The following is an 11734-nucleotide window of genomic DNA, read 5'->3' as shown; positions in this document are numbered from 1 at the left end:
CACACTTAGGGTAGATTCATGATCCCATGACCCTTGTGAACTTGTTTAATCTTGTTCTGATCACCCTCTATAACTGAGTAAGACCTTGGTTATCTTCTTTACTTTGTTTTGGACTTTTGTATGTAAACTAAATAAGATCAAATATAGAATTCTGTTGATGTTTCATGAAGTTGACTTGGATCTAAAATGACTTTAGTAAATAGTTAAGGCCTCTATGACTTAAAACAGGCTAAGATTAGAAATTCAAAAGCCATGACCTTAAGCTTGTTACTTAATTTTATGGTACCCTGTTATGATATGAGTAAAACTAGGTAACTCATTACTATTTAGTTAGTCTAAGAGGTGATTAAAAGATGTAATTCCTAGAAATCATGTGGCATTGCTTGTTTTGATTGAGGCCAGAATTGATTACTTGTCTGCTTGCCTGCTCACCTTGCCTTGCCATTTCTGAATCTTGCTAAGTTATATGAAGATAAAGGGGATTTTTCTTGTAACTTGTTGGACATATTTGAGACTGCCTAGATTGAAAGTTAGTATAACTGTGAAAGCTGTAAGATTTGTAGTTAATCTCTGATCTCAGAAGAGTATAAGTGCCATTTTGAACATTGTCTGTGCTTGTCAATGCCTACTCTGTTAGCTTATTTAGGAAAGGTAGAAGTTTAGGGAGGTTGGAGGTTAAATTTGTGTTAAAACTAAGTATAAAAAGTCTAAACTAGTTCTTGAGACTACTGTGTGACTTGTCTTTTTTTTTTTTTTTTTTTTTTTTTATAACCTGTTATTCACCTAAAATGTCCTGCAGTCTATTCCTTCTTATAAAATTGTGCTCTTCCAAGTTGATTCTTGAATATAGTTTCCTGGGAACTGTTGTGCCTAGTATTTCAATATAGAAGAATGGGCATAGGAGGTTTAAAACTAAGCCAAAAAACTGAAGGAAAGGGTTAAATTCAGTCTGTGTAGTTGTCTTTTTTCTTTGCCATTTGCTTGATCAATTCTTGGCTTATATGACATTACCCTATCTTTGCTTGTTGTTTGAGAGTACCATGACCTAATTTACCACTTGAAATTTAGATAAAGTACCACAAACACTCTATCTCCCTAACTGGATCATATGATTTAATTTCCCCCTAAAAAGTTCAGGAATAAGGACTATGAGTATGGTCCCTAGCCTGTTTTCTGTCTCATTTACCTCAATCTTGAACTGCTTCACTTCCTTGCCTTTCTACTATCAACACTACTTGTCTAGTCACCTAAAAGTGTGCCATGCCTTCCTTGATTATGCTATGTTTGGTTCTGAATTTTGATACTCAATGTCATGCTAAAATTGAAATCAGAACTGCTTTTACTAGAATAAATGTATGCTAAAACTAAAATCAAAACTGCTTTTACTAGAATAAATGTAGTACTTGCACACTTGTACCTGTCTTTATGTCACGACCCAACCCACGGGTCGTGCTGGCACCTACCATATGACAAGCTAGTAGGCGAACCCTTACCGATAAAACCCAACACTTGAAAGCATGTGACAATCATCCTTAAAAATAATAAAATTTAACTAGACATTTATTACAGACTCGTTTCAATATAAATAAATCCGCAATAAAACCCCGGGATCTAGTCTAGACAAGTACAAGAGCTCCTAAAATACAAGAGGACAAAATAAATGACACAGCCTCCGCCAGGAGTGAGATAGGCGAAGCTGTAGGAGAATATCCGATAGACCCTTGCGGCGAAACTTCAAGTAAAACCTGCAACACATCTACACCCCAAAAGGGTGTAGGAAAGAGTAGTATCGACACCACACGTCGATAAGCATCGTATACTAAGATTAGTTCACGCAATTGTTATACCCCGTACTTTGTAAGAAATTTCTAAGTTCACAAGTTATGGACAAGACTTTTAATTTTCGATTTTGTTGATTTTTTTGTTTTATAAAGTTAATAATTGATAAAGGGTAAATTTGGAATAAGTTAATGAACCTCACTAGTATTTCATGAAAATGATAAAGACCTAATTTAATCATCTTTACATTTAGCCGCCCTTCAAGAAGCATGGAGAAAGAACAAGAGGCCATTCGGCCATGACCAAGAAAAAATCCAAAAATTGACAATCATGATATTGCTTCACAATTTAAACTCACGTTGACATTATATTTCGTATTTACGTATGTCGGATTATTCCACACCTTAAGATTTTTTTAACATCACAATTTATATGAATCACATATGTTAAACATAACTCAAGAAGGACCCTTGAGCCAAATCAAAGTGGAAGTCCTCCAAACAAATATTTTTAAGTAATGTTTTCGGTGATCGACTTCCTTATAAGTTTGGAATTTGGAAAAATACCAAAGATAGAAGTTGTAGATAATTGAATTATCTTTCCAAACATAGGTCTGGGCCCACCATCGGGATAAGGAGATATGGACGTTTTAAGGCGGAAAGGTCGATATATCTTAGGCCCATGACCCATATTTAAGTCTAATTTCAGCCCTTTCCTCTCATTTTTCAGACCAACACTACAAAGAGAGAGAGAAGAGCTTAGAGAAGAAAAATCAATTTTGACCAAAATGCGGGCCCTCCCCATGAAGAAAAAGTGTTGTACAGTACTTGTCTTCAATTTGAGCTAAAAATCAACCAAGGAGAAGAGTGATAACGTGGGGGCTGCATTCTTAAGGTATGAATACGGTTCCTTTTCATTGTTAACGAGTGTATTTAGGAACGGATTAAAACGGAGGGGATAGTGTGTAAAAATGGATGAAATTCATGAAATTTTGTATGTTGATGTTGACACACATGGAATGATAAATTTAATTGTTGTGTTGTGGATTCTATGGTGCTAATGAAAGTTTAATGGTTCAAAGTGAAGTTATAGTTGTTTTCTTGTTATGGAATTTTATATAGTTTATTGAATTTATGGAAGCAATGGATTATTAATGTAGTTCATGAATTCGGAAGGAAGAAAATGTGTTGTGTTGTTTCCTTGAACTTGGAGGTTTCGGGTTTCATTATGTAGTGGATGGAATGTTGTTGAATTGTGTCAAAAGGGTTATTAATGTTAGAATGCGTTTGGAATTGCTTATGGATATTGTTGATGTGGTTGTTGGTATTGTTGTTGGATACTTGGCCGCGGTATGCCGGTATGTGATATTGACCGCTGGATTCTTGGCCGCGGTATGCCGGTATGTGATATTGACATTGATTCTTCGGACCCGATGTGATGTGATATTGCCGGGATTCTTGGCCGCGGTATGCCTCTGTGATATTGCCGCTGGGTTCTTGGCGCGGTATGTGTATATGTGATACCTCTTGACACGGTGTATATATCAATTGACCGTATATGTGGTATGTGATATGTGATAATATGATGATATGTCCTCGATCCCTCACTAGAGGGCGCCTATATGTGTGCATATGATATATGATTTTGACGGGATTATAATTAGTCGGTTAATGTCACTCATATTTTGTTCTATATATATGAGGCCGTTTTACAAAAGAAAGCTAAGTATTTTGGCATTCATTATCATATTTGTCTTCGGTCGATGTATGATTTGTACTTGGTTTGGTATTCGGATTTTTATGCTCATTTTCTGCACTCCTTACTTTGAAACTATATGACAATTCAATCATGATCCCAGCCGTTGATGGATAAAATGTAAACCAACTCTATATAATTCAATTAATACGACCTCGAACGATGTCGTGTGCATGAGGTGTCGATTTTGTAAGCGGCTATGTCGGAAATTACCTTATTATTCTGATGAACTACGAATTTCAACAAAGATAAAAGATGTTTGTTTCGGAAAAAAAAAAAAAGAAGATTTTTCATTATGTGCTAATGTCATATTTTGCGGGCCTATATGATTATGAGTACGACGAGAGTCAGTGGGTTCGCTCGGCTCTAAGTAAGGGTCGGGTGCCCATCATGCCTTATCGGAAATTAGGGTGTGACAGCAATACAATATAAAGTTAATAAGATAAATAGATAAGTTAATGAACCTCACGATTCTAGATAAAGACCATTACCACCGCCTCCTATTAACCCTCGAAATCATTATTATAATCCCCCAACCTTAAGGTAATTTATTAAATCACAATTTAATCATATTACACCGTTATTGTTTTAAGAGTCCACCTACTCACCTCGATATATCTAAGGAAATAAACCACTATCCCAACACTACACTAAAAACCCTCCCCCACCGAGCTTTCTTAACACACACGGTTTAATGGACAATGTTAACGACAATAACAACACATTATAATAATCAAAATGACTGTGATATAAACCGTAAACGCTTGTAACACTATCTTTGCTCGGTAGCCATGACCTACGGGGGGACCCATGGTGTCCATGTACCACTCGTTTCGATTCTCCATGAACGAACCTCGGACACGAGACATATCAATCCGTATACATTTATGTAATCAAAGTACTCGATCCCGCGCCACAAGGCCGATAACACAATGCATATTCATGAATTGCCTATTACCTTCGTATTTCGCATGAAAGGCGGAAAAAGGGATTCAATCATGATCCCGGCCGTTGATGGACGAAATGTTTCCATATAATTTCTTAGTTCAACAATAAGATATACGCACGATTTTTTAGCTTAAATACGAGGTATCTATATAGCGAACATCACTTCCTATTAAACTCATTGTTATAATAGCTCTAATTATATCCTAATTTAATCATATTACAAGTGAAAAATCCGAAGACCTAAGCAAGCAGAACTCTAAGAAATATACAATTAGCTAATCAAAGTCTAACTAAAGTAAATTGTAACCTATCTCTTTGGCGTGATATTTCATTCTCCATGAATTGCTCGTCTTCTTAACCTCCGTCTGAATCCATGAGCTGATATCCTTTGTACGGAAAGGTGGAAAAAAAGGGATTAGAAGGGTTTTCTTTTTCTTGGGGACTATGGTTTTTCTTTCATGAAGAACCCTAGGAGCAGCCCTTGAAAGTCTTATGTTGAAAAGGAGATAAAAATAGACTGAGTATCAAATTTTGGACACTGTTTTCGCGTGGACCGCTACGGCGGTCCACTGACCCCTATAGCGGTCCGCCTTAAATTCTGGCCCAACATTTTCCACATCTTCCGAAATTGATTTTTCCCACTCCTAACTCTTAAAAAATCTTATGAAGCTTATTAACTACCACCCTAGACTTAAATTGGGCAAGGTTTCGCGAAATGTTAAATAACGACCGGACGGGTCGTTACACTTTATAGCTGGTTTGTGAATTCCTATAGCCCATATACATGATTTCCCACCTCTGCCTGCTTGTTGGTGCCCATAACAATTTTAGTATAGTATTTTGAGCCCTGGACAGTGTCATGAACTCATTTTGGCCACAGTTAGGACTAACTGAATCTGTGATTGCTCTCATGCAAGTCTCTTGTCATTTGTGATTTGCTATGTCTACAGTTTGAACTATGTTTGCACTTATGTTGGCTTCACCCTCTCAGGAATTTGTTGATCCTGTCTTAGCTATTCTTTATGCCATAGTTAAGTTCTGTTTGACTTTATATTCATGTTAAACCTTCATGTTCTTCCTAGTTATGCCATGGTCATCTTCTGAGTCTCAAACACTTATTATGTCTTGCCTTAGTTATCTTTGCATTGCCTAAAGCTATGTGTTTTCTTCACCTTGTGTCTGATGAACTACTCTGTGGCATTTTTGCTTCTGTGACAATTGGCCTTGCATCTGGGTTTGATTGTTCAAGCTTTGGTCAGTAGCTAAAACTTGAGTTTGCAATTGTGTGGATTTCTGGGGAATTTGTGACTTGTACATGACTTGAATGTGGTGTTTAGAGTCAAGGTTAACTGAATGTGTAGTGTATATCAAGTGTATATGGAGGGTATGCCCTTTAAAGGGTTTTGCTCTTCATATATTAGTGATACACTGGTAGTATATATCATGTATATTAGAGACTTGACACCTAGAGCCTGTTTGGATGGGCTTAAAAAAAGTAGCTTATAAGCTGTTTTCAGCTTATAAGTTGCTTTAGTTAAGCTAAGCCAAACGGGCTCAATTATTTTTTTGGACTTATTTTAAGCACAAAATAATTTTAAGCTGGCCAGCCAAACACTCAAAAAAGTTGAAAACAACTTATAAGCCAATCCAAACGGGCTCCTAGTAATTTTGGAAGAAAACTAAGTAGTATATCAGTAGTATATTGTGTATACCACAGCTTTGACACTTAAAGAGAATTTAAGAAGAGAGTGAGTTTGGGCCCACTGCTTGGGCCCGTCATTTGTGATTTGTGTATCTGAGCTGCTACCATTGTTTTGGGCCTTCATTTTGCGATGTTAGAGACAGTTTTGAGTTGTTATTACATGGGCTTGGCCCAGATCTGATGTAATTCATTTTTTTGGGCATTGTAATAATTACGATTATAGTTTTAATCTCTTACTTAATTTAATTTGTGAGCATATACTAATGTCATGTATGTCCTTTACCTCTTTGTCCATCCAAAACCCGTTGGTGGGCCTCGCTAACGTGTCTAGATCAAGTCAACCCAACATTGGAGCAAAATGGAGCATACGTTGAAATTAAGACGAGACTGTATAAATGTCTTCCTTTTGGTCTTGGTCGGCCCAAATTCTCTACCTCATTTAAATTATGTGCTTTAAATTGATTATTTACCTAATTATTGTGCCAATTGGAACCCTTATGAGATTGCCACATTTTAAAATCGCCAAAAAATGAATTTGCCACGAAAGATAAGACTAAATTTGAGGCATTAATACAAATTGGGACTGATTTGATTAAAGGACTAAAACTGCCGACTTTTATGAAGTTTGGGACTGATTTGAACATTTACAAAAAACTATGGACTTGGACGTGTGGACTGATTTGGACAAAACTTATGAGACTAATTATGATTACTTAGACTTAGGCTAAAAAATAAAAATTGACTAAAACTTAGAAAAAGATAGAAATAAAAATGGACTATATATATATATATGTATGTATAATATTCTATGGACTATAATAGTATACCTAACTTATTTTCTTAAAAACTATTTTCCTATGCTCTAAATATTTTTCAAAACTATTTTTGGGTGGACTTAAGTAGAGTCTTACTTAGGCTAAGAGCCTTTAGTTATTAGTCTAAGTGTTCTAGTCCGACACCCTAAACACCCAATTTTGGGTAAAAAATTTTCACTTTTAATTCTTGAAACGTGGTATATTTTGCATAAATGACTAATTTCTGTTTGCGGAAATATGAAACTAAACTGTTTTTATCACAATCAATTTATATTCACAAAGGCATACTATTAGAACCTGTAGGTCAACCGTATTTTACGGATCCTTAATACCGGAATGCCTAACACCTTCCCCGAGGGATCACCAGAACCCTTACCCATACTTTGGTTAGATTAGGATTCTTTTAAGACTTAACTTCTTTAAATGAACCCTTTTCGAACTGGTTTTTCCTAATTTCCTAAAAATTAGGTGGTAACTCTAAAATAAGTCCATTTAGAGCACCATCCACGTAGAAGTATATTTTTTCCTTTTTTCCGGTACGATTGATAACCGTACTTCCCCGGGACACTTTCCTTTTTAAATGAGGCAAGTGCAAATACGAATCGGAAAAAATAGAACCGCTACAATCTTTATTGGGCAACTACTCTGTCTGTGTGTTTCACTAATGGCTTGCTCACCTTTATTCTGTTCATGTTTTATTGCTCTAGTGGCTCCGAATTAATATAGCTGAACTTCTTACCAACTGTATTTTAATTTATTTTCGATAATGGCAAAATGGGAAATTTGATTTGTTAGATGAGCGATGCTGTTTTTAATGGGGAAGGATGACGTTGGTTTGTGCACCACTACTGATTGGGTAACTTGGTCCGCCAAGCTGTATATGAATCCTGTTGCTAACATGTTGTGAAGATTTTTAAAAATTGTTCTATTTCACAGGGGGTGGGACTTGGTTCTTAGGGGGAACATTGTTTCTAAATTTGTCATCATCAAAAAGGAGGAAATTGATAGGACTAGGTGCATTCTACATTTTGATGATTGTCAAACTGCTGGAGAAACTCTCTACATTTTGACGATTATCAAATTGTTGTAGAAACAGAGAGAGATCTGGTTTGAGATTTTTTCTCTCTGTACATCGTATAGTCGGCGAATAACAAGCTATGTAAGTTGCACCGCCCATTGTACAATTGTACAGGCGGTCTTTGCGGCCCATGCCATAAGTCAACATGCAACATGGGATGAGTGATCTCCATCACACCCACATGCTCCCCAATATATATATATATATATATATATATATATATATATATATATATATATATATATATATACAACATGTTCCAACATATTGGGTATCACTTGAAAACCTAAAACTATCTTGTGCAAACCTTGCCTCCACAAGCTCTCAAGAGCAAAGCTACTTACAAGTCGAAGGACACATCCAGACACCAGATTATGTCTATGTTCTTTAGGTTTTTGTGAGTCTTTGTTTACTTGATCTTTAAATTGTAAACCTGCTCTTCTCTTTTAAGAAGTTGTTGTAGGTATTTTGAATTGTCAAAGGTTGCTTGTAGGAAGTTTATCTTCACAAGATTTTGAGTGGTACACTAGGCTAGAGTTAGTCTAGGTGTATTAGAGTGTCTTTGACTAAGCGTTAGTCAAGAGTTGCTTACAATAGGGGTATTGTAAGGTTGAGGGATTAAGTGTGTTAGTTTCTACATTGCAAGAGTTGTAATCTGAAATTGCTCATTGTAGTGAAGTTGGAAATCTTAGGAGGTAGGTCGTGGTTTTTAATCCTTTGAGTAAGGAGTTTTCCACAGTAATATCTTGTCTATTTACTTCTACACTGTTTCAGGAAACTAGTGGATAATTAGGTCCCTCATATACTATTTGGTGGATGCATAGCCTACATCAGATCCAAACTCAAATTGTATTGTTGCACATCATTGATCAATGGAAATAATTGTTAATTTAAAAAAAAAAAAACTGATAGTAGCATTTACAAAGCGTATTTTACGGGACCACCCCCCCCCCCCCCCCCTACACACACACACAAATCAACTCCCTCTTTCACCTATTTATAAGTAATTAATATACCTTAAAACAAAATGTTGCATGTGATGTAATCTCACTGAAACGTTTTCTTAAATTTAACCGACTCTTTGATAGTGAAAATAAAGGAAAAGATAAATCTCGTTCAACACATTTTTCTCGATTAACCCCTATGCCATATGATATTTTTCATGTGAAAATGGATGAAAATAAGTAGTACAAGTAAACTATAGGTAATAAGAAATACTCTCTAACCAACAAAAAAATAAAAAAAATTAGTTAAGTATTAATAAGGTGCCTATTAATAATGATAATACCTACTTGCACTCGATGCAGCTGCCTCAGAGGCTTGTAGAAATATTTTCTCACCTTGTGGCCTTCCTTCCCGGAAGCCTTTTGCCCCCAGCCTCTAGCAAGAGATATTTTCTCCACACAAAAATAAAAAGTAGACAAATAATAAAAAAAAAAAAAAAAAAAGAAGAAAAAACCGATGTCTAAACTTCCTTCTTTCTTCCACCAAATAATACAAACTAACTTTTTTCCTTGCAAATTTTCTCCAAAATTCCCAGTCCACAGCCAATTAATCTCTTTCAGACTCTCAGGTTTGCAATTCTTAATTTTAATATTGTTATTGGCAACCCCATTTCAAGCTAGGCATTGGCATGCCTGCAAATGGCAAATAATAACCTTTTTAGTTGGTGAAATCGTAAAACAATAAGATTCGTCAGAAAAGGGCATAATAGTTACTTTTTTTCTGTCTTGATATATTGAAAATCTGAGAACATAATTTCTCTTAAGGTAACGTGCATATGTTGTTCTCAATTCATGTGGAGATCTGATAAAAGGGTACGATTATTCGACGTTGGGTGTATGACTGGCTCAATCTAGAAATTCACCTAGCCTGCAGAGAAAATTAAATTTTATCCCATGAGTTTCATGTATCTTGGGAATCATGTTTGTTCCATCACCTTTAAATGTTGTTTTTATTCAGTTGATGAATTGAGAAGCTGGGCAAAATAAATATTCTAAAACATGGCTTATCATGTTGCAAATAGGGCACAATCATCTTCTTCTTCTCAACCGCCTCTCGTCCAAAAACTAACTGATGATCCTGTAAACCCCAAGAATGCGCAAAGTAGTGTCACGTGTGTTTATCAGTCTCATATTGGGGGCTATTGGCGCAATGTGACTGTTATATGGAGCAAGAATTTAATGAATCATTCCGTGACCCTAACGGTCGATAGTGTGGAAAGTGATTATCATCAAACATGCAAGATTGATCTTAAACCTTGGCATTTTTGGGCCAAAAAAGGATACAAGACCTTTGAAGTTGATGGGAATCAATTGGAGGCATATTGGGATCTAAGATCAGCAAAATTTTCTGGAAGTCCAGAACCATGTTCGGATTTTTACGTTGCCTTAGTTTCCGAGGAAGAGGTTGTGTTATTGTTAGGGGATTACAAGAAAAAAGCCTACAAGAAAACCAAATCAAGGCCAGCCCTTGTGGATGCTTTGTTGTTTTACAAGAAAGAACATGTTTTTGGCAAGAAAAGTTTCTCAACAAGAGCTAAATTTGATCAAAGAAAACAAGAAAGTGACATTGTGGTAGAGAGCTCAACTTCAGGGCCTAGGGATCCTGAAATGTGGATAAGCATAGATGGGATTGTTTTGATTCACATAAAAAATTTGCAATGGAAGTTCAGGGGAAACGAAACCGTGTTAGTTAACAAACAACCCGTGCAAGTCTTCTGGGATGTGCACGCTTGGTTGTTTTGTTCACCGGGGTCCGGTCATGGTCTGTTTATTTTCAAGCCGGGGGCGTCTGAGGACGACAGTGACAGGGAAGAGAGTAGCGTGGGTGGTGGCAGCGATTGCAGTGACCATAGCAAGTATTATTCGACGTTAAGCTACTCCAAAGCATCGCCATTTTGCCTCTTCTTGTATGCATGGAAGATTGAGTGAGGGCTAAGCACACCATTGAATGTTGAGAATTGCTAAAAGTGGTATAAAATCTAAGAATTATAAGCATGAACTTCCAGTTTCAAAGAAATTGTAACTGGATAAGCAAATGTCTTGTGGAGATCAGCAGAGTAAAGCTAAATTTCTTGGTGTTTTCACTCCAAATTAATGTGAATTTTGTGAAAATATTATTCGATATAACGCTATGCTTTTTTCACCTTGGCGGATGCAGAGTATGTGCATGGGGGCGGGCATACTCCCTCCTATATGTATAGTCGGACAATTTAAGAAATTTAGTTATATTTATGTTTTGCCTGCACCAATTGTTATTGAGAATATAATGAGTTTTGTGGTATTTCGCATTCACTGAACTAAAATCTTATTAGCTCTGCTTTTCATTTCTTCTTGATGATTGACCCAATTGTTCTTCAATTTTCTATCAACTTAGTTAGAGACCTCCCGGTGCGAGACCATGTTCTGGTCATACGATCAAGTTGTTGGATGCCCGGCTATTTTCGAACATTTAAAACGTGTAACCCTTTTTAGACGTTAACCATATTGAACCCATGAATTGTGTGGAATAATCCATCCGTCCATCCATCTTGAGTTAATTTTACGCGTGATCAATGAACTTTACACACTATATAAAAAAAAGGTTTTGATTCAAAATTCACCGGCTTTAAATTCTTGAGATAATTGTGAAGTCTTACACCATGTCCTCTTCATG

General features: G+C 36.2%; 1 protein-coding gene across 1 annotated transcript; it reads left to right on the top strand.

The window, feature by feature from the left end:
• The first annotated feature begins 9350 nt into the window (after window positions 1-9350).
• LOC132040284 (uncharacterized) lies at window positions 9351-11411 on the top strand. Its single transcript, XM_059430919.1, has one exon. The coding sequence runs from the start codon at window positions 10081-10083 to the stop codon at window positions 11008-11010; it is 930 nt and encodes a 309-aa protein (XP_059286902.1). The 5' UTR covers window positions 9351-10080; the 3' UTR covers window positions 11011-11411.
• The last annotated feature ends 323 nt before the right edge of the window (window positions 11412-11734 follow it).

The sequence above is a fragment of the Lycium ferocissimum genome, chromosome 12 (genome assembly GCF_029784015.1).
Source record: "Lycium ferocissimum isolate CSIRO_LF1 chromosome 12, AGI_CSIRO_Lferr_CH_V1, whole genome shotgun sequence".
In the NCBI taxonomy this organism is placed as follows: Eukaryota; Viridiplantae; Streptophyta; class Magnoliopsida; order Solanales; family Solanaceae; genus Lycium; species Lycium ferocissimum.
This window is presented reverse-complemented; position numbering and strand designations above follow the sequence as displayed.

Coding starts and splice junctions, on each gene's coding strand:
- LOC132040284 (XM_059430919.1), top strand. CDS start 10,081: ATGGCTTATCATGTTGCAAATAGGGCACAATCATCTTCTTCTTCTCAA.